The following is a 27113-nucleotide window of genomic DNA, read 5'->3' as shown; positions in this document are numbered from 1 at the left end:
TTCAGTATTTTCTTTTTATATATTCTTGTTTGCATTATAATATTATACAAACAGATTAAAGGAAGGAGACAGACATGACTAACATCCTAACAGGCTGAGGACAAATATAAATACTAGTTTGAAACGAGCTTTAGCGGCTGAAGGTGGGAGTTTATGAAGCCGACATGTTCATTCTCCGTCCTGTCCACACATCATGAGTGTGTGTGATGTTGTGTGTCATCGGGTTTGCAGCTGCAGTGGGTGAACAGGATTTCTTTACCTTGTATTGTCCTCGTGCGGCGAGCTGCTGCGTCTGGTTTGAGGCGCTCTGGGCGGACGTGGGACGGTCTTTGTCACTTTGATTTCACCTTCAGCCTGAAAAGACACATCAGAGGGAGAAACGTGTTTACTCGTCATCCCTGCAAACAGCTCCCGCACTTTAATGTCTGAAGGGTTTACTGGCGCTTTGGTGCAGGACGTATCAGAAGCCATACGGAGGATTAATAGCAGCGGCTCTGACTCGGCAGTATCAGCACCTGCGTCTCTTTATAGGCTCTATAAAAAGTTCCTTCATTACACCCCAGACTGCAAACTGCCTGATCGTCACCGGCAGGAGCCAAACAAGCTCAGCAACACAGCCTGAAGTTCATCAGCAGAGTCAGATGTTTATGAGATGAATGAAAAGCCTCCCTCGACTGATTTGTACATATATATTTACATATTCTGTGTATATTGTTATATTCCTTTTACTCTGTTTTATTCTTATTCTGTTCTTATTTTATTCTTGTTACTAGTTTTGCACCAATTGGAGTAGCACTCCTAATTTCATTGTACACACGCAATGACAATAAAGGCTCCAGATTGATTGATTGAAACTGTGGCTGTAAGTAAGACTACTATTAGATTTAGGTTCATAGTTAAATCACGTGATTTTATTTTGCTCCCTACAGGATGAGAAGAGCACTGTAGTTACCTGCAGCCTAACAATGCAGTTTTTAACCTGTAGTCTATTATATTATATTCTCCTGATGTATATGAGCTGTTGGACTTCACATCCACGGAGGGTTAAGTTCCTCACTGAAGGCCAACGTGACGACAGCCACTGACCTTTTGTGCAAATTGTTTAAGTGACTTCTTCAGGCAGCAAAGTTTGAACACTACAGACTATCAAGTCTATAAACGATGTGCTAATTCAGACTAAAGCGAGAGAGTGGAGGCTAAGCCTCGACTGCTGGACTGTTGTTATTGTTCTTCTTATTCTTCAGGACCAGAACAGCCAAACAAAAGGCAATGAATATGAATTCCAGTCTAAAAACACATTTTTGTTCCTTGGCTTTCAAGTCTGTATGAAAGCTTTTATTCTTCTTCTGTCCTGTTTTTATTATTTTCGTGCCCTTTTCTTTTGAACTGTTTAACATATTGTCTTTTATCTGGTTTTTGCGATACTGATTGTACAGCACTTTTTACGGCGCTTTACAATTAAAGTTGGAGGTTGAACTGAGCACGAAGGAATTCAGTGTGAACGTAGACGTAATCTAGAGGACTTTGGGACTCTCACAAATGGAAGCACTTCTTGGTGTCACGGTTCGATTCATCCTCTGTGGAGCAAGACTTTCTACCTTCATAGCAACAAGGTAACCCCAACAAACTGGAACTACTTCACACAGACGTCCTAAAAATAAAACAGGAATACTTTTTGTTCCTGAAAGTTTGCCATGTGCAGAACTCTTTAAGTCTAAGCTCTGTGGCCGTCCCCTGTACCTGGCTCAGGTGTGCGTGTGTTCCGGCCCGATGTGTCACCGTACGTACCCGGGGCATGGTGAGGACCAGGTGTCCGGTGGTTTGGGACCTCTGGGCCGTCGAGCTGTCCGGCTTCACTTCAGCAGGAAGAACGATCTGAAATATCTGCACAGTAAATTATTCATAAGTTTAATTAGCAAGATTAATGCGCTGATTTGGCACCGCTGCCGTCCCAGTGTGTCAAATGACTTTAATCATTAGTAGGTCTTTTTTTAGGCACACTTTCCAGAAAGGACTTGGGAGACGGACCAGAATAGCTCCAGCTGAGAACAGTGACAATCAATCACTGGGAGCGAAATCCTATGAAAACTAAAATTACCCATGTGGGAGGAAAAATGAGCATAAAATTAGACTTTTTCATTTTTCAATCAACTTTCTGAGGGGGATTTTAGGGGAAACCATGCGAACAGCAGGCAGAGAGGAAGGAAAACTCCAAAACTCCAGCTGTCCTCCAACTAACTCCTGTGCAGGCCCTGCAGCTGTCACATGAGCTGATTTGATATACGCACCTCACCAATGACTCCTCTAGTCAATTCCCCCGCTCCTCTAAATGACTTCATATTTAGGACGAATTTTAAAAGGCCTGAGGTGATGTATCACTGCGTAAATCACACCACCTGTCCAATCAGCCTGACCCCTGGCATAAAACAGCCATCCATAAATACGCTAACGGCTTGAAGCGGAGCCACGACATTCAGGACTCCAAATCTGCAGCGCCTGGTGTTCATCATTAGTTTGCTGGAGGTTTGGAAACAGGAGCAGAAACAAAAGAAAAATGACACGTCGTGGATTTATGTGAGGCCAAACAGCTGTTTAATCAGGCTTAAAGGCCGCTGTGGTGTGTTTGTGGGAGATTAAAATCCTCCACACATTTCAGCAGTGCTGCCGAGGAGAATATAAGGAGCCAGTGCAAACGACCTGTACGCACAGAAACATACATATGCTGTTTCCCAAACGTAAACCGGCATTGATAAAGGAAGAAGTTGGCATATCAGCAGGTGAACTGATGAGTTTTACCAATTTCATGTCAATCACAGGCGTGTTTACAGCCTTCACTTTCAATAACTGATTAATTTAATGTGTTTTATTGACATTTAAGACGTTATTTCCCCGTTAATGATGCTGTCATTTTACTCCCAATTGTAAAGTTGTTTCAATATGAGCTTGATTAATTAATCACTGATCATCCTGCTGATGCTTAATAATGATCACTGAGATATGATCACTGATGGTGGTTTACATGTGATGAATTATCGGTATTGGCCACAGCAGCTGCTGTTGAAACTCAGCAATACAGTCGGTGAATCTGCACTTCTTCTTTGTCGTCCTGATGAGTGTATAAAAATACATGATTCAGGCCTTTACACACCAGACAATCAATAAATTAAATGTGCATATTTTTCCAAACCTTTATCCAGCCAACAATGCAGCTTTAACGTCAGCGAAAGAGTTTTGGAAAAAGGTTTTCTGACACCTGAGTGATCAAAAGCTGTGTTGTTGCCATGTCACACTCAACACATTTAACATTGCACAGCATTTGATTGTCACACAAATTTGCTTTGGATGATAAAAGAGAAAATAACTGCAAAGACAGGAATAGTGAATAAGCTTCAGTATGACGAGTGCGTGTGTTTATCAGTTTGAAGAAGCTACAGAAAACAGATCTTTGCTTAAACTTCCAGCTATGCTAATGTGACGTTAGCCTGTATGAAGCTAACCTGTCCAGTTAGGAGGTTAACTAATGTTACATTTTCACGGTAGTTAGCTCAAAGCTAGTGGGTTTTTAGTAGCAGAGAAAAGATGCTGACAGAAACAGAAACAGTACTGTGATGGTCCCGTGTCCACCTGAGGCTCTGGCTCCAGCACCGCCTTCGGACAGCTCTTATGCTGTTTGCTGCCATCTGAGGATGATTTACCAGTGCAAATTTAATGTATTGCCCAAGTGTCACATCACTGCAGATGTGAATCGATGAGATGCAGGAGAGTATGTTGCATTTTTGTGCCTGTGCAACTGTGGGCGGGGAAATGAGGTTTGTGCATTGAGATTTAAAGAACAGAACCAGGTTTATTAATCTGATGAAAACAATGTGTCTGCATGTTTGCGACATGCAGAGCTGAGCCTCCCTTCACAATAAACCAGTCAGACTCCAGCTGATCTCATGCAGAGCAAGATAAATACTGCTCAACTTCTGCTGACACTGAATCTTGCACTTTTGGCAGGTAACTCAGGTGACATTTTATTTACTGTAACATCAACACTTCGGCTGATCAGCTTCAGATTTACTAGAGAAAGAGTCTTGCATTGGACAGACGCCATTTTGGGAAAAAAAAAAAAAACAGTCTGGATTTGAGAGGCGGGAAATGACTTCATAGCAGGTGTAATAAACTCTCTCCATAAATGTATCAGACCATCAGAGATAGAAACGGGTTTGATGATTCAGCAGCTTCTGACAGCCTTTTATTTGCTCTAAATCTGACTCTTTATCTATCACACTTATCGCTGCCCCGACTCAGCAACGAGCATCATCATCATGAATTCACAGCAGCCTGTTATCGTGTGAATCACTGCGCACTGTTGGAAAACTAGTATATTAGGAGGCCATGAGAGACACAAGGAGCACAAGATAAGAGATAAGGAGGGCAGATAAAGTTCTGCTTATGTTCTAGCATTTATTCAAATACTTAGCACTGTGAGGGTGTGTAATAGATGCACTCTGTAGGATCTAGGGGACTCTTGGCAGAAATATAATATTTATAAATAAGCACCTGAAACTAAGAATCATTCTGTTTTCTTAGCTTATAAGGAACGCTTTATATCAGGTCCTCCTAGCAGGTCCTCTTCCGTGGAGTCTGCACCCCCCCACACAGGAAGTGCACCAAGCTTTGAAGCCAATTTGGCACAGGGGCCAAACTGTGTAATTACAGCAATTACAATGTGCCACTGGACCCAAGAGGCCTATTGTTTGAGCGTCACAACCATCTATCCATTCGGTCCGATAACATTTGGAAAGTCTAGGGAAGCCACACGATTACATCATTTTAGGAAGTTAGGACGCTCAGCCGGCCTGAGACGTTAGTGCACCATAATCTATGGAAGATCTGTGGTGTCAAACCTTTTGGCTTACAGCCTTGGGAGTCCATCATGCTGCACCGTCATGTTTCTACAGAAGCCCAGAAACAACAAACAGGATCTTTTGCATTTTTATGGTGAAGTGGAAGCTTGAATTTGATGTACTGGTTCGAAAGCGAAGAAGAAGAAAGAAGGACGGAGGAAGACCATTTTGGGTCTTGAGATGTTTGACAACCGTAATTTTGACAAATGGGGGATCATTCTTATAAATTAGTGCAAGTAAAAGCAAAGGGAGCATGAATCCTCGTCGCCCACCGTAGGTTCTCCTATGTGCTTGAAATGGGGGGGTGAGCCAAGGGAGATTGAGTTGTTGGCAATCTGCAACCTCGCCGCTAGATCGCAGTCAGCTGTGTGCGCTGGAAACAAACCAACCAGCCATCAGTTGTGGGTAGAGATGCTGCTACCAACAGCAACACCAACCTTTTCCAGAAGGTGGCCTGAGGAATGAAAGATGGAGGCTGTAATAAATCTGCCACTGGTGGAAAATGGCCACTCAATGCAAACGGGAATATTAGTGAAATATTCATTCACAGCTAAGTGGGAATATTCTGTGCATGTGAACATCCTGTTTCCTTCCAACAACCAGTGCTGGTTTCCTGTAACCATGAAGGCTCTAACCTTCACCAACTATTACTATTGGGGTTTTTCTGTCGTCACTTTGGTATATGAATAGTTCTAAAAGGTGACAAGACGATGCCTTGTTGCTGGTTCATGTCCGTTAAGACTTCAGTATGTGGACTGAGCACCAAACCCCTGACTGCTCTGCTCACAATTTACATGTCTATATGTCCTGCGTGTGCATGTTTGGATCCCTAGATTCGGCCTGTGTGTTTAAGAAATGAGTGAAAAAGTGTTTAATTTCCCCCCAAAAGAGGACTAAAAAAGTAATTGGTGAAAACAGCTGCTGTGACTTTGCAGAGTGTAATATTAACAGCGGGCTGAGAGCCTGCAGTGAGTCTGGCTGAGCGCCTGCAGCTGGAGGAGAAGATCTTTGACTTGTCAGCTGCATCGACACCTCGCAGTGAGAAACCAGAGTTCATCCTGTTGTTTCTGCGAGCCACAAACCAACACAAGCGCTTCATCTGAATATATCCGTCACCGTGCCCTTGAGCAGAGACCTTCAGCAGCTGACAGCAGCAGTCTGTGGTTCAACTGGCCACCTTCCAGTATGAATGTATGGGGAGTGAAACTGAGCCTGCAGCTCTCAGGACTGTTTCCAAAAGAAATACAAGTGAAATATTAAAGCTGCAAGCAGCGTTGGAGGGCCCTCGCACCTCCGCGCACGTCGTGGCGTGCGGCGGCTCCGTCCTGTTGCTGGACTCCGACCCTTCCACGCGATAAAACAGGGATTTTACCGAACAGAACATCAGTGCTTCTCTTCTACAGCTGACTCAATCAGTGAGTTTGTTTATGTCGTTGTGTTACTTCGATGCTTTTAATGGTTAGTTTGGATCCAAAGAAATATTTGGATCCAAACTACCACCCCGGTGGTTTTGAGATGACTGGCCACCCCGGTGGTTTTGAGGTCGGCCGCCACCCCGTTGTTTTGAGGTGGCTGCTCCCTCTGGGTGTTTTCATGAGGCTCTCTTGCATCCATCGGAGCAGGAGAGTCCTCATTGGACTCCCAATCCATATTTTCAACAGCGCTGCTGCCATCAACAGGTAGATTTTCCTCCTCCAACTCCATGATCTCTCCCCAGGTGAGACCCGCAGGCAGCATTGCCTCGACTGGACTGCTGTTGGCTTTCATTGATCTTAATGGAACCAATCGCAGTTGTAACGGGTTTTCAATGGTTGTTGAAGTGTTCTTCGAACGGTGGTGTGTCTCAGATGTGTGGTGAACGTGTATCTCTCTCTGTCTATCTCTCTCTGTCTATCTCTCTCTATCTCTCTCTGTCTATCTCTCTCTGTCTATCTCTCTCTGTCTATCTCTCTCGGCTCAGTTTGGGTTCCGTCTCTATTTATATCGTCTCAACATTCTGGAAGCCTCTGAGGTCATCAGTGACACCCTCAGCCAACATTCTGGAAGCCTCTGAGGTCATCAGTGACACCCTCAGCCAACATTCTGGTTACTTACAAACTTGTTTTTGTTTGAAAAATAGTTTTTCCAGTATTGTTCATCACATAGAAATATCTCAAGATATCTTGTGTATATGTCAATGGTTGCAGGAGTCCTTTAGGAGTTGCTGAGAGCTCTGGAAGTGGCTCTGCTATGACTTTTCATATCCGAAACTTTAAAAATGTCCGATTTATTTATTTCCTCATAGAAATGAATGTGAAAAATTTTCAACATTCCCATTTCTTCACCCGACTTCTAGCCCTCACAGCTCCTTCATGCTTTTAGCTAGAAACTCCATTGAAGCTTTAAAACGTTCATCATCTCTCCCTCTTTCAGCACATACCTCTACCTCCTTGGTGCCATTCACCACTTCATCACAGTCGTCTTTTACATTTTTTAAAAACTTTTTCTCATTTTACATGAGTGTGTATGTGGCCGTGCTAGAGTGGGTGACGTCATCGCTAGAGTGTGGAGGAGCGGAAAAATCACATGAAACTTTTGTCTTTAACTCGCTGGTTTGGCCGAACCGTTTCACCCACAGTCACAGTTTATCACTCAAAATGTAGCTTAAGTCTTTGGACACGCAGTCATGTGACTCACAACACACAGAAACGCACGCAGCGCGTCCCACGAGCCTCATTGACCGAACGCCTCATTGACTGCCATGTTAAAATGACAGAGGAGGGAGAGAGAAACACTTCTCTTACCTGCTAGCAAGCGCTCATTTCACCAGATAGAGACCTCAGATTACATCTACGTGTTCAGGAGACTCTCTTATGTCCACTGGTCTGCACTTTATGGCTGTGACATGGACCGTTTTCAGTAAAACCTGCATTTTCAGGGCAATGCAATAAAAAAAAAAAAAATCAGGGCATAACGGAAATTTTCACCATGACTGAATTTTCTGCAAACTTTCATGAGTTTTCGCGCATGTTTAGGCCCCCAAAATGCAATTCATTGGGGAAAAGGAGGAGGAGAAGAAGAAGAATTCCTTGCATTTCAACTATGTTTTCGGCCCCCTGGTTTCTTGCATTTCATATATTTTTTCAGCCCCTTCATGCTCGGGGCCTATGAGGTCCGTACACCTCTTGGTTCTTGGGTACTGGCACGTTTCCTCCCTTGCACGTTTTTCCTACTCGCATTTCTATAGGGTCCTCGCACCGCTTGGTGCTCAGGCCCTAATGACAACTATCAATCACACAGAAAGAAGTATGTACAGAATACATGAAAATAACATGAAGAAAAAATCTAATCAAAGTTTGTTCTTTGTTTTTTAAGAACCTACGGTGTGTTTTTGGAGGCCGACATCAGAGAGGGACTCATTGTAAATAAACTTTAACTTGAAATTTAAGACGTGTCAAAATCTCTGCTGCTGCCCTTTAGGATGTTAAAAAACGCTAAATTAATGTTGGAAAGTTCAGAGCCTTAAAATGAAGTGTTGCCTGATCCTAAAGGTTCTCAAGTTCTCTATTCAAACCTCCACAGCGTACCTTTCCTTTGACGCTGACTCTGGCGTACGTCGGCTGAACATCCACGTCTATCAGGGAGGTGTCCATGTGTCTGTGAGGGGAGTCAAGGTGGAGGTCCAGGTCAGCTTATATGAAGAGAAACAGGTACAGGTGTGTCTGTAGTCTACATGGTTGACTCCCTAGAACGGCCGGTCGAGCTCTCGGCGGCCACAATCCGTTTTAGCGCTGAAAGCTTTTAGAACAAGAGGGAAATGCTGAAACTGTGTGTACATGGAACCTACAAGTCCGACGGCAGATGTTCTTAACGTTTAAATTAGATTCAATTGTAATTTTCTCTTTTCTGAAGCCAAAAACGCGAGAGCCAAGATGTCGGATGTGAGATAAACACTGTGGAAGACCTCACTCACAGCTGAATCCATCAAAAATCAACAGAAACACCTTCGTTAGGACCAAAGTATGATGCTATCTAATGTTAGCTAGTACATAATTACCCAACTTAAAGTAAAAACATTTAGTAACTTAGAATTTTTAACGCTATTCAACCACCTTTGTTTGCTACCGTTAGCTAGCATAGCACGCAGTTGATGGAATTGCTGACATTGCAAATAATTGTGTAGCATTACTAACAACTGTGTGCTAAACAGGCTAACGTTAGCAAACAAAGGTAGTTGTCTATTAATTATAAGTTACTTATGTTACTTATGTTTTAACATGGCTTATATGTTTGTCCTCCATGTAAATCGAGACGGTGTCGGGTGGTTTTCCCTCGATTTTAATGTCCTCTTCATTCACAATACGAATGTAGCTCTCAAATGCATCTGTAGTCCTCTCTGTTTTCTTCTCTGGTATTTCTGAACTGCTTCCATCTGTACTCCAGATTTTTTTTTTTTTACCGTTTCCTCTCACAGATATTGTTGAAAAACGCCATATTGACATGCTGGGTGCAGACAGCTTGACAGACAGTAGCAGCAGTAACCATTGGGCAGGTGGTCAGACATATTTTTACACCTGAATCAATTTGAGCCATGAAGCTGAGATGTAGAGGAGCTGCGTGACTGAACCAGGACTTTAAATATTTATATATCCAACATGATAGTGTTGTTTGAGGTCCCAGACAGTTCTTACAGTCTGTTAGATCAGTTCGATTTGGAGTGACTGCAGCTTTACATCAGGTTTATATTTCAGCATCACAATCAAGTTTACAACACTGACATCAAGATACAGATAAACAAAATAACAAAGAAACACAAAGCAAATATTTAGAGTGACTATGTACAGCAGGAAGGAATATGTCACATAAAGACAGCTGCTCCGTTTTATCTGCACAGCGGGTTTAAATTTTAGGAAGAAAAAAATCAGTTCTTCAAACAAAGAATGAGTAAAAATGTATAAAATAGATCAAGTGACCAACCAACATGTAGGTCGCTCAATATCACTTAAGAACAGATTTAGATTTAATCCAAAACTGATTTTAATAAATGAAGCTGTTGAGAGTTTGGGCTCATTGTTCGTACCTGTACACCGCCAGCTCTAACACAGTCCTGTTGTTCTCCTCATCCTCAGTTAGACAGAAGTCGAGCCTGTTAATGCACAAAAGGAGGAAGAATACAGGCATAAAAAACTTTTCTTGTTCTTTAAGTTTTTAAATAAATAGTAAGAAACATAAAACTGATTACAGTGCAAGCACCGATAACTCCACCTCTTTAATCACTTACTCTTTAAGTGCTTTCAGTGTCTACACTTTACTCGACACTTCAACTGACTGTATTTAAAATCTCCTCCACTGCACCTTCAACTGCTTTAACTTCACTTCAACTGTTTTCAGCCTTTTCAGCAAAGATCCAAGACACTTCCTGGAATGTGGTGGTCTCAGCATTTTCTGAGAGTTTCCATATAAATTGATCCAGAATAATCTAACCATACATATCTCCATATAATCTATCCATGTAACAGCTACAAAGAGACACAAAACGACTACAAGGAGACAAACAGAAGCGAGGACAGTTTGGTGCGTCAGAGCTCATGTTGGCAGAGACACTTTAACTGACTGACTGACTGACTGTGCTGCACCTTTAACTCAAGTGACACTTCGACTGTTTTCAGCCTTTTCAGCAAACAGTCGAGAAACTTGCAGCTTCTTGAAATATGCTGATCTGAGCGTTTTCAGCAAGTTTACATATAAGTTAGTCCTGACGAATCCACCCATATACAGAGCTTAACAAATGTCTCAGACCAGCTGTCATAAAAAGGAGAAAACACAAATATTTTAGAAATTAAACATTGTATTATTATTTATTAGGCAAATAACAAACTGGAACAACTAAATAGTCCTTATTCACATATTTTAACCAGAAATCTTAATATTTAGTTTGACCTCCTCCCCTGATTGTTTTCATGGACTTTTCCACCGTCTCTTTTGTTATTGAGCTCCAAATAGTTCCCAGCTGTTCCCTCAGACTTGACTCCCACAGAAGTTAAAAAAATAATACTGTTAATTTAGGGCAGCGGAGGCAAACACCTGACACTGGGTGGAGGTCTAATACATTTGTTAAGCTCTGTATATCTCAGAATAATCTATACATGTAGGATCTTGACGGCCATTCAAATCTTGATCGATTTTCTGCCATTTTAGATAAGAAGCACTTCAGGGAAACAAAGCGGCCTGCTCCGAACAGCCATGTGCTCCGACACCACTCCAGTAAATTAAAGAAGCTGAATAAAACCTAAATATGCAGACATGCTGCTGCTTCAGTTGTCCAAAGTCCTGGTGAGTTAATTGATTCATGCTAAATATTGTGTTTGAGCAGCACCAATCTCAAGGACGTGACTTTACAAGCGTGACCGTCATGAAGGGGCGGTAAAGACTGTTATTACTGACATGATGTTGTGGCTGTTGTCGCCCAGGCTGCAGTGAGCCATGCTGTCCCGTCTCCCTGCTGGTGGAAAGCCATACATCATATAAAGGATGCATTCCCAACCTGAGTGTGTCTGCAGCTCAGACTACAAATGAAATCAGCCGTGTTTTAAGGCCTCGACCCCCGTGGCCTTGCTCTGGATATAAACCTCGGGCTAATGGAGGGAGACCGGGGTGGTCTGCAGCTATCAGGTCACCCCCCCTCCACCACCTGCCGGCCCCTATAGCACATGCTACTATAGCTCTCTGATAGCAGGTGAGCCAATCCAGGACCAGAGACCAACAACCGAAGGCCGCTAATAGAGCAATCACACAGCACCTGGTAGCTTTTTACCCGCCTCGCCGTCTGAGGAGGTAATTGAGGGTCTCGAAGGCAAAAACATTACAGTTATGAAGAACTGCGAGGGGAAACTGTATGAGAGCAGACCTGTTTTCATTACTAGCTTTTCAGGAACAAAATTGAAGGAGTTTATTGGACGTGTGTTGTTGCTCCGACTGAAAAGAACTCGAACCAATTACGTTGTTTTCTGCTGTGTTCGCTGCAGCAGCTCAGTGGATTGGTCAATTTCCCTCACAGTCAATCACAGCTGGAGACAGTGTACCACTGCAACACAACACATCTACTGAGGAGGTGAGAAGTACTCACATCCCTTACTTAAGTAGTGTTAAAGTAAAAGTACTCTGAGCAGAAAAGTGTAACGGCTGAAATGATTGCCTTTGTGTTCATTTCAAAGTAAGAGTCCTGAATAATGGGGTGAGACTGAGGACTTTTGGTGTTGTTTGATGGTTTGTGTGAGCTGCTGCTGCTGTGCTCTCAAATCTGCAAATCTGGGAACTGAATGTTGTCACAAGAGACAGGAAGGACGGCCAAGTCTACAAACATAAGACCCAGGCTGCAAAACAGAAACTTTCCTTTCACTACTCTAAAAATGATCAAAGCTTTCGCTGCTTCAGTAGAAAATGTGTTTACTTGGGCTCGTTGGTGTTCATGACTCGTCCGTCTGCCGTGATCAGCGTCCTCGGGGCTTTCGGCTTCTTCTGCTTCTCCCTGCAGGTAAACAGCAAACCATGAGTACAGACTGTGTGTGTCTGTCCTAGTGGGGACTTCCCATTTACACAATGAAAAAAAATACAAACCTGTTTTATCAATAACAACATAGCCAAGAGAAATGTGCTCCTAGTGTGACACCATGTTGTTTAGGCCCCAGAAAGTAAATAAGACAAGAGCACACACACAGAACCTTGTACTTCATTGACATAATGAACCCTCACCTTTAAACTTAATGCTAACATGAACCTTAAAACCAAGTCTTAACCTTAAAACTAAAGCCCAAAATGGTTCAAGTACAAAGAAACATTAGAAATTCACACTTCACAGTGAGCTCTGCCTCTGAAGCAGTTTAAAACATTTTAAATGGGTCAAACTTTGCAGAAAATAAGGAGAATTAAGTAAATCTGGACCATGAATCCGTGTGATGAAATCCTCCAAAGGATGTGAAATAATGTCACCTCTGTGTCGTTACACCTTTTATTTCTAAAGGGTTACACCACACAGGAAGTCTTCCCTGCAGGGAGAGACTGTTATCATTTAACCAACATTCATTCTGGTGTGGTGTTTTCTGAAAATAACCTCCCTCCTTTAACCCTCCTTCACTTTGCACTGAGGGAGAATCAGCCTCAACGACAGCGTTATTACCGCACAGCTCATTACTGATTATTTCTCACACTGATTAAAACCAATAATCCAAAGATATGCAGATTTACAAATCATTACTGGCTCCAGGGCAGAAGGGGGACTCTCCTCTGCTGTGCTCTGATTGGTCGATCGTTTTCCCCCTGGAGAAACGGCCGTCAGTGACCATATCACCAGACCTGTTTGAAAAGTCAGAGATGCCGGTGTGACTCAGAAGTCTGGCACCAGGCTACAGTCGTACACTGGCAGCTATAATTGGCGCCTAAATCAGCAGCTCTGAAGCTTTTGTGGGCTTATGACCCTTTACAAATAGAGTAAAGTGTACAGAGCAGCACACAGCAGCCCTGCCACAAGCTGGAGAACATCACACACACACCAGGCTCAGGAAGTAAATGAGATAAAATGGAGGCTGTTGACAGGCGTCGATGCTGGGAAGAGGACAGTAGCGTGTCCTGATGAGTCACCATAACCTTTATAGAAGAAGTGAGCCCATCGGTTTGTGGACTGTAGTTCTGAAGCCTTGAGTTTGGTATTTTGGCCGTTGCCATTTTGGTTTGTTGGAGCCAAAAGTGATGTGATGCATGTATGCTTTTTTTTTCTTTACATAGCAGCATTCATCACAAACCTGCCTCTGATTGGTGAGTCATAAAGTTGCCCCGCCCCCCTCTTCCTGGTGTATCTTCCTCTAAATGGACCATAATTTACTAAATGAACGTCCTGCTGTGCTGAAGAAGACTGTAAACTAGAGACTGAGAGCAGAAAGTGTTCACTGAGCTGATAAATCAGGAGAGAAGTCTCCTCAAAGCTTCTGCTGCCTTCAGTTATGACTCAGAATCACAGATAACAGCCTCGACCAAAGAGTGATTTGAAAACATGAAGTTCTTCACAAACTGGAAATACTTTTCAATCATCTGGTGAACCCTCAGATGTGTACTGGAGCTACTGACCTCTGATAAATGTCAAAATGAGAGAGGGACCACGATGTTACGTACTCAAACAGGAACTACATCCCTCAGATTTTGATAAATCTGACACTGAAGCCCGGCTGAGCTTTTTCCATTCTGTATTCATTCATTCACAGCCATCTGCTGCACAACCAGCCCCTCCATTAGCCACATGAGGCGGGCCGTGACAGAAGCACCGGCAGAGGAGCACACACTTCACATCCGTCCATCTATTAAGCCCACTGAGCAGCAGATGCACGAGTCTGCGGTCGAGGCTGGTGAGTGTTTAGCGCTCTGTGGCGGCACATCGGGCACAGGGAGGAGGAGAGTGACTGTGTGTTAGAAGAGAAGTCGCTCTGCTGAACTCTGGGATGTTAAGTTTGCGTTATTATCAGAGCGCTGGGCCGCTGGAGAGACCTGTAACGAGTTTAAGTGGTGCTGTGGAGCCGAGCGGTTAGACGAGGCACTAACACTTCCTGGGTTAATGGTTCCATTACTGCTGTGGTCATCCATGGTGGAGTCACGCAGTCAGTCAAACAGTGAGGAGGAGGAGGAGGAGGAGGAGGAGGAGGAGGAGGCACAAACACAGCGTCTTCCTCCTCAGGGTTTCTATTCATGCCACAGCAGAAGTGTAACACACTGGATATACAGCATGATGATCAGCAGGTTGTATTGACAATGGAGGATTATTGACATATTGGCATTTGTAGTAAGTAAAACAGCTCACGCCAAAACCAAAATGATTTTTTTTTCCTCTAATCTGCAGCACTATTTATCCCTCTACATGGTTTTGGTGTGAGTTGCTGAGTTGGAGATGTCTCCCTTCTGTCCACTACAGCGCTCAGCTTGTGGTGCTCAAAACAACAACAACTAAAAACCCACATTTGAAAAACTCGGTTGAAAATAGTTCCTATATGGAACTGCTCAGATTAACGTGGGGATTATCTTGAGTAATTGAGTTGTGATTTCTGCAGAAAAACTTTGCTGTTGAGTTTATAAAATGTATGTTTTTGGCACCACAAGCCGAGCACCACCCAGCTCCATTGGAGAGGAGAGTTTCAGTTCCCATCTCCGACTCCCACATTGGGAACTGCTGCTATACCTGCCACATCATGATAAATGTAAGAGTGTAAGGAAGTTTGAAAACTCAAGATGAGTGACTAGTTAAAGGAAAATGCTTCTATCCACGGCTCAGAGGTTTGCTACGTGGTTTGATGACAATGAAAATGATGTGAAGGAGCAGCGAAGTTGTTCTGGAGACTCGTGGTGAAAAAAACGTCTCACCAACACATTTTACGTTTAGTCTGTCACCATTTAAGCAGCTAACTGAGTTTAATGGAGCAGCACTCCAAATGATGGAGACTGGTCACCGACTGGGAGTCCATTTCTGCCGTAAAATTACAACCATTTGGCTGATAGTTTGTGGTCATTCTCCTGGTCTGTGAAATACATGTGAAGAACTGTCAGTATGTGTGTGTGTGTGTGTGTGTGTGTGTGTGTGTGTGTGTGTGTGTGTTGGGGTCACACAGAGGGCAAGTATCCACTTCAAAAGATCAAACCAAAAGGAGCATCTCCATCACTCTGCCTCCCACTTCAAACAGCAGCTTTTCCCCTGCCTCCACTCCACCCTAAGCCATATACCACTGACTGGTCAAGGTCAGCGTGTGGCTCTCTGAACTATAAAATCCTCTTCGGCAACTTTTCTTTTTTTTCCCCTCCAAAGGGGGTGTGACAGGGCGTCTATCAAACAACTGAGTAATGGAGACAGATCAGCGGTGACAGCTCCAGAGAGTCCAGAGCTGAGGACGATCTGTTCAGACAGCTTTCATTGTACAACTCTGAAGCCTTAATCCAGATTTATCTTCAGAACTACAATCAGCAGGCAGAGGACCTCCAGGCTGCGGATCATTTCTGCTGATGCACAGCACACTGGCAGGCTGCGTCCACGACGACTGCAGCCCTGCATGAAAAGACACAGCCCCCAACACAGGCGACCTCTTTCAGCCCAAACACAACTGTGGTGGTCAAATAAACACACAAACCCCATGTTTGAGTTAACTATGACTTTAAGCCCTGCTCGCTGCAGATTCTTAAATTTACCTGCTTCCTATGAGTGACTAATGTTAGACTGACACGTGATGCATTATGGGTGAAATAAGACACATGAAGAGAGAAAGTGTCAACAGCGACATTTAGAGGCAGAAGATCAACACATCTCATTACTCAGCTGTTTACCGTATTTACCGGACTATAGAGCGCATCGGAATATAAGCCGCACCCACTGAATGTTAAAAGAAAAAAATATTTTTACATATATTAGCCGCACCAGACTATAAGCCGCAGATATATACGTTGTAAAATGAGATCTTTACACAGAAAGATTTTGTAAATGTCTATTTACAGACATTAGTTGTTTCTAAACGGTGCCTGTAAAACGGCAGTAAAACGGCTGATCGAACATAAAAGTCATTAATGTTTTTATTCTTCCTCCTCCTGTGCTCTGAAACTGTCACTGAAACATTAGCGAAGAAAAATCTATAGATTAGCCACATCGCTGTATAAGCTGCAGGGTTCAGAGCGGCTTCTAGTCTGGAAAATACGGTAATTAAATGACACATTGGGCCCACTGGCTTCACCGGTATTCATTAAAGTGCCTGGAAACACTCAGCAGTAGCAAACAGAGGGAAAAGGGGGGAATAGAGACCCTCCCCTCTCTTTCCTCTCAGGTGGGGTCACGGTATAAACTGAAGGAGGAGCTCCATCCTTCTACCATGAGCTGAGACAGAGCTTTCAGTGAGAAAAGCCTTCCAGCCAGCAGGCAACTTCATTAATGACCTCAGTGTGTCAGTTAATGAAAAACCACATACAATAACTCTGGTGCCATCATTTGTATCAGAGCCTGGTGACTGGCTGGTCCGGGGGAGGAGGTCTGTCTACCTCTGCACTCAAATTAAGGCAATCTCAATATTCATGCAACAGACGGCTTTAATCAGACCGGTCTAACCCGACACTTTGACACCAAGACCAAGGATGGAAAGACAACTTTCCACAGCAAATATGGAAAATGTTTTTCCAGTTTGTCGTTGTTTTATACCTCGTGGAGGTTTTTACATTCACAGACATTCATACATGGCAGGGGCCACCACACAAGGTGCCAGCCTGCTCATCAGTGGGCAGTGGGAATCTTAAATCTAATCTTAAATCTGAGGAACGAGTTTAGAATTAGCGTTAATTCTGTGTTATCACAGTGTTTTAATAACGAGCGCCGCTTTAAAAATGTTCTGCCTGACCATCTTCCCTTAAACATTCAACAACACACCACATGTTATCTCATGTAGAGATCCCTTTATGCAGATTTCCCCCCCGCCCACCTCATCCATGCACATCAATTAACTACATCCATTTATCAGCCTGTCAGCTTTCCTCGACCTTAAAGCTTCTCTGTGTTTTTAGGCCCAGTAGTCGTGCAGGCTGGATCCGCTGGTCTCATCCCTCCATTAAACACAGAGGCGTCTCCTGGCTGACCTTATCGCAGAATCCACCTCAGGAGCAGGAAATTCATCTTTCCTGACAATCCAGTGACTGCACGACTGCGTGCATCAAGTCAGCGCGCTCTGACAGCCGTGTGCAGGGAGACGGTAAAAACGGCAACACCATATCACCCTGATTTTACGCTTGGCCAGCGTGCAGACCTGGGATGGTTTTGTGATATGCATTAAGAGGTAGACGGTCACCGGCTGCCCTCTTATCCGGGGGTATAACCCGACTGCTTATCAATACAAAGGGGTTTTATTGTGCTCCCTTTCTGCCATTTCATCTGCAGTAATGTCAGGCACGAACAGAACATCAGAAGTATTTTCAGTGCACATCCACTGCAGCTCTCCCATGTCTTTGCTTCTAGGCCCACGTGATGAACCAAGTGTTAGAAATGACACTTTGCTTTAGAGAGTGAGAGAAGACGTCAGGAAGCAGAAGACATTAAACTAATCTGACAAAAACAATCAGAGCGCAGTCAGGAAACAAACACTGAGACACCTTCAGGCTCACGTGAAGAGTTCCCCGGGGGTGTGTGTGTGTGTGTGTGTGTGTGTGGGGGGTGTGTGTGTGTGTGTGTGTGGGGGGGGGGGGGGGGGGGGTGAAGCAGCAGTGAGAGCATTAACGCAGCAGGATACTTCAACAGTATTCGTCATGCGCAGCTCGGCTCTTCATGACTCTGTGGCTTCGAGGTGTTATGAAAACTAAACGCAGTGAGTCAGCGCTGCGTACACGGGTCAGAGGGGTGAGGGAGGGGGAGTGTGTGTGTGTGTGTGTGTGTGTGTGTGTGTGTGTGTGTGTGAGGTTGTGGTGTGTGTGTGTGTGTGTGTGTGGGGGGGGGCATAGAAATACAGGCACTTTTCCCGGGAGAGAAAAATGAGCAAGTAAAACCGATCTGTCACAACTCGCTCTACAAACGTGGTGTAAAAAAAAACTGCAACAAGAGCAGGAAAACAAGTGAATTCTGCAACTCCAGCAGTCTGTCTGATCGGGACTTTTTGGCAGAAAGAGCTGATTCTGTGCTTATTGAGATGCTCCGTTCGATTTCTGTTTGAGCCCCCGTGGCCTCGTGTGTCACAACAAACTCCTGCAGGTTCCAGCGTCCCGACTGAACCCACTTTTTGGAGTTAATTGCACTAATTGTACAGCCAAGTCAAGCAAAATAAGATGTTTACCTTTTCAGAGCACACTTATTACAGCCATACGTACATACTGACTTCTATCTGGACATTTTACGTAAAACACATGAAACATTGAAGTGACGTAATTCATTTGTAGGCAATCAGGCATTTAATAATTTAATCCAATAATTATTACAAAGAGGAAGCTTTAATTTGAATCTACTTTTCAGTTGCTAGCCATGTTTTATTTCTGCAGTTTCTTGTGCAGAAATTGAAAATACGCATAAAGCAGGTGGGTTAATAACTATTAACTAACTGTAGGTAAAATACTATTGAGCTGCAGCTGTTTAGTATCAGACCCACCGGGAGGGTTTTATCCCCCTGTGAACTGCGGCTGGATGTCCGTCAGAGTGCCCTTGGACAAAGTTGGACCTCAGACCGACCCTGAAGTCTCAGAGGAGCTGGATGAGCGCAGGAGGCTCCATGTATTTATTATCCTAGAGACGTATTACATGTCAGGTTTATTTGTATGGTCTTTAATCACGGTTACAGTCCCGGCTTCACGACTCCCACATCATGAACCAACAGAGGACAAAAAAAAACATCTTTGAAAACAAAAATGACACCAGTAACAAATTTAAATGCTGCACAGTGAAAATGACAAAGAAAGTTATAGACAGAGAAGAAGGAAACTGTCACAGACAAGAATCCCCTTCAAGAACACTGCAGTCGGCCTGACGCAGATTAATGACTCCAGACAAGCAACAACTAAAATCCACAGAGAAAACAAAATGTTCTGACTCCTCAAAGCAGAAACAGAGCAGAGATAAATACCTGCCCATCGCCGCTAATCACACTGTTAATGATTCACTGCAGTCAGTGCAGAAAACTAGATGTCGTGTCACATGTAGTAAGTGAATTAAAAATTACTCTTCCCGTCCTTATCAAAGCTCAATTCCCAGACAATCAGGTCCGAACATCCTGAGTCACACTTTCAAACATGTAGCCACAACATGTAGCCACACCAGAAACAAAATATTACTTTATTTCATGAGAAATCACAGGAAGTCCTCTTCTCATATTAGTGCTGCTGTACAGCGGAGCGTTCAGGTCCAGTCAGAACTAACAGCTTCACCACTGAGGTACGTCAGATACGATAACTAACTACCTGAATGGTAGAAAAGACTTCAGGAAATCAGGCGACGTAGTTTAAAGTCCGACAAAGTCAATGAGGTGAGGTTGTGGTGGGTTGAAGTTGATATAAAGAGGCGATGTTAACTTTTACACACACACACCACGTGGATGAGGGGTTAGATGTGGGGAAGTTTACTGTTGGATGTTGAATCAGGTCACAAACACAACAGGAGCTTGGTTTGGAGTCTGAATATGTCCAGACGAGTTAAGTTGTTATTAGATCCGTTCTGAGAGACGTCATTCAATTAGTCACTGCTGAAGCTAGAACAGAACACTTTATTGGTCATTACTGAACGCTCTATATTGTAGGAAGTGTCATCTAATTGAATGAATGTTAATAAATGAAGATGTACCTGTCGTACCCCCCTCCCACTTTAAACTATAACTAGGCGCTCATGCCACACAGACACATAGTCTGAACCAGCCATTGCACAAAGAACAAATACTACATTTCTGGATGCCTGGAAACAATAAATCTGAGTGATCACCTAAAACTGGGCTGAGAAGTTTTGGAAAAAGTCACATTCCCGGTGAATCACACAGGTTTGTTGGTGTGCAGGTGTCCGCTGGCTGATTATAACAGAGTGAAACCTCACAGCTGCCGACTGACATCACTGAACCGACACGGCGGCAGGAAGGAAGGAAGCACAGCGAGAAGACGACGTGCAACACACACACCCAATTAACACCCCGGCAAGAGGGTCAACTTAAGGGTGAGCACTAATTAGCGGCATGGCGGGAAAATTAATTAGACTTTAGCAAACACTTGACTGACCGGTCTGAAACCTGCTGCGGTTTGATTGGTGCACAAACACGTCCGACTGACATGTGATCGGCTCAGGAGGCCACCAGGAGCCACCGAGTGTGTGAAGAAGCTGTAATTAAGCTGTTTCTGGTCGTTTCAGCCTTTAGAAATGATCACGCTACGAAGTTCTTACGGCGAATATGGTGGCAACAAGTGTCAGAGCAACACGATCGTCCCACTGAGAGATGGGACTGAGCTCAGAAAAGAAAAGTCTTGACTAATCAAAATATTGGTCATAGAGTTATACTATAATCTACGATCTCATCATCTAAAGTGTGGATGTTAATGGTGCCCAACATTCACCTAAAAGTCTTAAAACAAAGGAAGGTTTAGCTGCAGCCTGCAGAGATTCTCTGTGTTACAGTGATCAGACATGGTGTTAATCAATAAAGAATCCTCACACTATCTCAAACACATCTTTGGCATTGTCGTTGCAGGCAGCACGGTGGTGCTGTGGTCAGCACTTCTGCCTCACAGCGAGATGGTTCCTGGTTTGAACCTTTACAATATGTGTCCTGTTAAGGTGTTTAGTCGTGTTTATAGAGAGAAACAGTTAAACTGAGTTCACAGGCTTTAAATCCACAAGTTTCAGGTTGATTTAAAGTCAAATCCCCCCCAGCCAGCACACCGTTGGTAAATCACTCAGGATTACCAGAGACTCATTAGTCACTAATGTATAAACATCAGAATTAACCCCCCTGTGACCCTGTGAACCTGCTCCTGTCTCCTACAGGACAGTTCGCTCCCTGAGACCTTCTCATCGGCCCGACAGCTGAGCCTGGAACAAGACTCCAGGAGTGAAACCTGCCGACTGTCGTGTCCAAACGTGAAACTTCAGATGTCAGATTTTTGATGTCTGATCCGGCGTTTCCTTGAAGTCTGTACTGAAGACAAATCACTTCAGCCTCACTCAGGGGGTCAATAAAGTGACTGATTGATTGATCTGCACTCACCAAAAGTACCTGAAGCCTCAGCACATTTCAGCGTCAATAGTAATGAAAGATAGTTTAACTCCTGCAGTGAAATGAGGTGCTGATGTAACCTCATGTGGCTTCTTTAACACACACATCAGGATTCAGGCTGAGCTTAACCTTTTCCTCCTCTCACTGGTTTTCTTTTCCTCTTTTCCTCCACTTTTTTTTTAACTACAGGCAGAATTTAGGGCGATAAACGGTATCACAGCACAAACCTCCTGCTCTAACATCTCTTTCAACGCAGTAAATCTCTTAATGGTTTTCCTTAACTAAAGGAAACTTTTTAAGGGACTCTGTGCAACAAGCCCCTCAGCTAAGGAGAAGTTAAGCCTTAAGTTTTATACTTAAGGAGAAAACTAATGTGTTTTGGCCCCCGGGGAGCCTCACATGAGCCTCTGATTCACCGTCAGACCACCTGCAACTGTCACATAAAGGAGGTCTGACCGGATCAACAGACAACCATCGGCTCAAACTGAGCGTCAGCCGCTGATGGTTGATGTTATAACGACATCCAGTGGCTAAAACAGTGAACTGCAGTCAAAGAGTCAAGCCTTTACTGTGTGACTCTATAACTTTACATTGTTTTATGTTCTGTAGGTAGAGTTTAGGTTATAAACAGTCTGTTCTGACCAACTCAGCAAAGATGAGACTGAGACTTTTGAGGCATTTCTGTATAATTAAGTTTCTTTTGACATTAAAAAAAAGAAACTTGTATTCTTGTATTTTTTCTCTTCATGTGCAGTTTGCAATATGTGCAGAAGTTTATTTCAGTTGGGTTTGAAATGATTAGTAGATCCAAATAGTGTTGGAACTGGTCCAGTAGATCACCTCAGCCAGCAGCCACCAAACGGGCTGCAATGGCTGCAACGTGATCCTTTGGGACAACTGCACCTGATCACAGTAGGTCCACTAAAAGAGCTTGTTTGATCCACTGACAGGCTCAGAGTGTTATTCTAAGTGTGTGACAGCATCATGGAAAGGATCCCTACAGAGAGAGACCTGGAAGATCCTTTTGGTTTAACCACAAACAGCACACACACCAGACTACATTCACTAAAACAGGGGTTTTAGAGAACAGGACACAGGAGCTGCTGCTCTGCTGCTGCTTTTATCAGTTTGTTTGTTTGCGTTACACAAATATTGTGTTGGATCCAAGCGAACCTTTTACAACACCAAAGTACACAAACACACTGACTGATGGAGGCAGCAGTAGACCATCTGCTCCTGTGTCCTGTTCTCTAAAATCCCTGTTTTAGTGAATGTAGTCTGGTGTGTGTGCTGTTTGTGGTTAAACCAAAAGGATCTTCCAGGTCTCTCTCTGTAGGGATCCTTTCCATAATGCAGTCAGACTGTTTGGTGTCTGCTGGCCGAGGTGATCTACTGGACCAGTTCCAACACTTTTTGTACCTACCAGTCACTCAGACACCAAGATATGTACAAAAGGCCCATGTTTGGAAGTTAGCCTTTAATGAAATCAGTCAAATAAAATTTAAAAAGGACAAAACAAAACAAAACACAGTCTTCGTCTTAAAGGGGTGAAAGTTGAGAGCTCTTACTTCTCCTTTGCCTTCTTCTTCTCCTCCAGGTGGCGGTGAGCCTCCAGACGAGATTCGGGGGTGAATGAACATGGCGTGTGCCAGAACTCCCTCTCCCGCTGCTCCTCATCCGAGCCGGGGTTCATGTTCTCCTCCACCTCCTGGTTCTCCTTGTTCTCCTGGTTCTCCTTGTTCTCCTCCGACACTGGACTGCAGACACAGAGACACACATCATGAGATTTCAGCTGTTATCTGTCTCAGCGTAGTTTAATTAAACCCAGCGTGATCCTTTATGTTAAAGGACAGTTAAAGGAGAGAAAACTTTATCTCCTCCTCTTCTTTCTCTTTACTTCAGTAACACATTTCAGAGATTAGATATGGCTGCTGCAGTATGTTCACTTTGGACATCTTAATGACACAGTAATCTTCACCCGTATGAGACTTCATGTTTCCTTCTTTGTCTTTCAGTTTATTTATTTCTCTTTTTGTACTTATTTCTGTATATTTTTTTAAACTCCCGAACTGGCTCAGTGTTTGTCAGTAGATGAAATTCAATTCTACTCTTTCTAACACTTTTTTTTTATCACTTTACTTCATCAGTTTTAGACACATGATGTTTTTCCCACTGTGGGGCTGATAATCTGTAGTTTTTCAGTATAGCACTTCTGTAAAGTTTTCTTTTTTAAAGAAAGGTTATATATTACGATATCCAGACTTTATGTCCCCGGATACTTTATGTCAGTGCCAAAAAAACCTGGATCCTACATTTCCCAGAATGCAACACCATCTCTTTTCTGTCTTTACAGCTTTGACTGACAGGAGGTGGTCGTGTGTGAACTCACGCTGTGTTGTTGGTGTCCGTGTACCAGCGGCCATCGAAGCCTGGTCTCCTCTGCTTGTCTCCTTTCTCCTCTCCTGCTGCCTTCCTCTGCGCCTCCTCTCTCTCCCTGGATCTCCTCCTCAGGTACTCCCTCTCCTGCTCCCACACTCGCCTCTTCACCTCCTCCAGCCCCTGAGAGGCTCGAATCCTCTCCGACCGGCTGATCTCCGTCCCGTCCAGCCACTGAGAACAGAGACAACTCTGAATGTGGATGAGATGTTACTGATTTATTCTTTAAAAACAGACTTTTATCTCTCAGTTATTTAAAGGATAAATAAATAAATAAAGGATTGCTAAGATGAGTTATTTCATTTTCTTGTCAACTAACTTTGTGATTTCTGTGTGATTATCAGACAAACATGGTGTCTGAAATTAATCAAATCTGATCCATGTTGTCATAAACCAGTAAAATGATCTTTCCCTCCTCTTCCACGTCATCTTCCTCAGTTTGGGTAAACAAGAGGCCCTCGTGTGTGTAGTTTAATGTCCAATAACCCTTTCAGTCTCTTAGCTTGTTGGAGATAAAGGCAGGAACATAACTGCATCCTGTGATTAAGTGTTATGTTGTCCAGACTGTACGTGAAACATCAGCAAAGGTTCGTCAAGGTCACGAAGCAGAGTGCTGCTCAGGTTCACACACAGTCAGTGAAGTTAAACGGATTAAATGAAAGCAAAGAAATGGCTTTTACGTGTATTTCTGAAAAGTTCTACCGGCCTGAACTTCAGGTATTTGCCTCGTCACCCTCAGGGCTTCAGGGAGGGGGGGTCAGACAGGTGGGGTTACCTTAAGCCGGGGCAGGGTGGACACCACATACTGCCTGTAGCCCTCAAACTCAGCGCAGGGGTTCCCCACCAGGAAGAGCTCCGCCAGGTGGATGTTGTGTTTCAGAGACTCGACGCTGCTCAGACGACCCACGAAGTTCACGGTCAGGTCCAACTTCTGGAGGCTCTCACAGCCTGAAGGCGGGAAGCAAACACACCAACATGAAGAAAACTGGTGTGTGTTCACTGGTCAGACAGAGGAGCTGCTGCATGATACATTCCATCAACGTAGAACAACTGGATGTGTATCATTTGGTCCTCAGAGCTCAGTATTACGGGGGGAGACGCTCTGATTGCTGCTAAAACATCTGGGGAACAAAGAGTTATAACCAAGCTAAACACATGAGGCCCATGTTTGGAAAATGATCCCTGAAAATGTTTTAATCCAGCCTCACTTTGGCCACACCTGAGCTACATGGTACAGTAATATCTTTGTGCTTTAGACTTTTGGTCAAACAAAACAGGACATCAAACGCACCAAAGCACAGCTGTGTGTGTTCTGCATACTGACCTTCAAGGTTTTCAATGACTTCAATGTTGTTCAAGGCCAGATTCAAATACTCCAGCTTCTTCAGGCGACTCAGATTCTCTGGATATTAAAGAAATTATCTGGTTTCAACATGTGGGAGAAATATTTTCACGACATGAAATAATAACAGTAATATGTAAACTAGACATCAAGAAACGTTCACTCTTTAACCACAGCTAGCACAGTTTGGACCAGAATGTCTGGAAACCATCAATATTTCCTGAGAAACACCCAGGAGGAGCCGCCGGCTGGCGTCTCACCTATCCTGGGGATGAGGTTGTTCTGCAGGTAGAGGATCTTCAGGTCTCTGCACCACCTGTCGATGTGTTCGATCTTCTCGATGTCCTGCTGATGCAGAGACACTTCCTCCAGGGAGAAGATCTCACACTCGTTGTGCTCGGCCCGTCGGCGGATCAGGTCCTCTGTGACTGGACGGAGGAAACACACCGAGGGGTAAAAACAGCACAGAGAAGGTGCAGTGACGCCAAGAAAAACATGAGCAGGGACAGAGGAGCCGCTCCGTTCACTCCTATTATATCACTGATACAAACATCATTACTATCTGCCTTCCTTTGCCACAAAGAATAAACTCAATTTGAAACCATTTTGCATTAAAATCCATAATGTTTAGTTGGGTCATGCGGCCTTAACAATAATTAGTATTAACCACTGTTGATCACCATGAATGTCTCATGTTAGAGAAATACTGATGTAGATTATTCTAACATGATTAATGTCCACATTGAGATTCTTACTCAGATTATTCCACATATTTAGAACCTCCCAGAAAACTCAAAGTGTTTTTATAAATTGAAGTTTATCACTTTTGTTTGCTGACGTCTTTTATTCAACCAAAATCATTTACTTATTTATTGCACTCTTACTATACTGTTATTTTCTCATTCTAAAATCCTGTTTATAAAAGTCATCTTGCCTTGTGCTTCGTTATTTTTTAATATCTGTTAAAGTCCGATTCATCAGCTGTTGTGTGTATAAACTGACTTTGCCTTTAAAGTACAAATAATAAATATACTCAACTTTTAACTAAGTTTATTAGCAGTAGAGGAGAAAATAATATTATCAACAGTACTGTACTGATGCTAGTATGCTAGGTGTTATGCTAGCAGGGGTTAGCTGCTCGGGTAGGTTAAGTAACTGTTAACTAGTAGTGGTAGTGAAACTTTCTGGTGACAATGCTACTAACGAGTATGATTAATGACTAGTTAGCTTAGTTAGACTAGTTATCTAAAAACAGCAAACAACGAAATGATTAGCAGCTAGCGTTAGCTTCAAGCTAAGCTAGCTAGTTAACTAGTTCAGGAACGTAACGCTGCTTCCGTAATAAATATAGATTAAAAGTTATAATTCTTCAGAGACAGAGGTTACTAACACCTGTGGAAGAACAGATGGTTGTAGTTTTAGTTATCTGGTTAGTTGTTGTGTTGGTGAACTTACTGGAAACCATCTTCCTCTCTGTTGTCAGTCGTTGCCGTGGAAACCGACCCGGTGCTGCGTTCAGGGGGGTTACAAGGATCACTCGAAGGTCTTTTATTTTGAAAGTGTTGTGACGGAAGTTGTCCGGCGGCACGCGGAGGAGGAGACCAACCGACCATCAACAAACACCGACGGTTCCCGGTCACCGCAGCATCCTTCCGCCTGCGCCCGCCGGCCGCTCACTGTTCCCGGCGTCCAGAAAGGACGCAGTGACCGCCCGGTGTTCGCCTCCTTCAT

At 43.6% G+C, this 27113-nt stretch overlaps 1 protein-coding gene across 1 annotated transcript in view; it reads right to left on the bottom strand.

The window, feature by feature from the left end:
* The window catches only part of dnaaf11 (dynein axonemal assembly factor 11), a 38942-nt gene extending 12064 nt beyond the window's left edge, over positions 1 to 26878 (bottom strand). The window contains exons 1-11 of the mRNA XM_070845389.1: positions 26838 to 26878; positions 25643 to 25810; positions 25365 to 25442; positions 24816 to 24988; positions 23994 to 24214; positions 23173 to 23361; positions 12322 to 12399; positions 9952 to 10017; positions 8459 to 8528; positions 1789 to 1884; positions 260 to 354 (exon numbers count right to left, since the gene is read on the bottom strand). Of these exons, the coding sequence (XP_070701490.1) occupies positions 260 to 354; positions 1789 to 1884; positions 8459 to 8528; positions 9952 to 10017; positions 12322 to 12399; positions 23173 to 23361; positions 23994 to 24214; positions 24816 to 24988; positions 25365 to 25442; positions 25643 to 25810; positions 26838 to 26847 (1244 nt within the window). The 5' untranslated portion in view covers positions 26848 to 26878. The remainder of the gene's footprint in view (positions 1 to 259; positions 355 to 1788; positions 1885 to 8458; positions 8529 to 9951; positions 10018 to 12321; positions 12400 to 23172; positions 23362 to 23993; positions 24215 to 24815; positions 24989 to 25364; positions 25443 to 25642; positions 25811 to 26837) is intronic.
* Positions 26879 to 27113: the final 235 nt, after the last annotated feature.

The sequence above is a fragment of the Pempheris klunzingeri genome, chromosome 15, assembly GCF_042242105.1.
Source record: "Pempheris klunzingeri isolate RE-2024b chromosome 15, fPemKlu1.hap1, whole genome shotgun sequence".
NCBI lineage: Eukaryota > Metazoa > Chordata > Actinopteri > Acropomatiformes > Pempheridae > Pempheris > Pempheris klunzingeri.
This window is presented reverse-complemented; position numbering and strand designations above follow the sequence as displayed.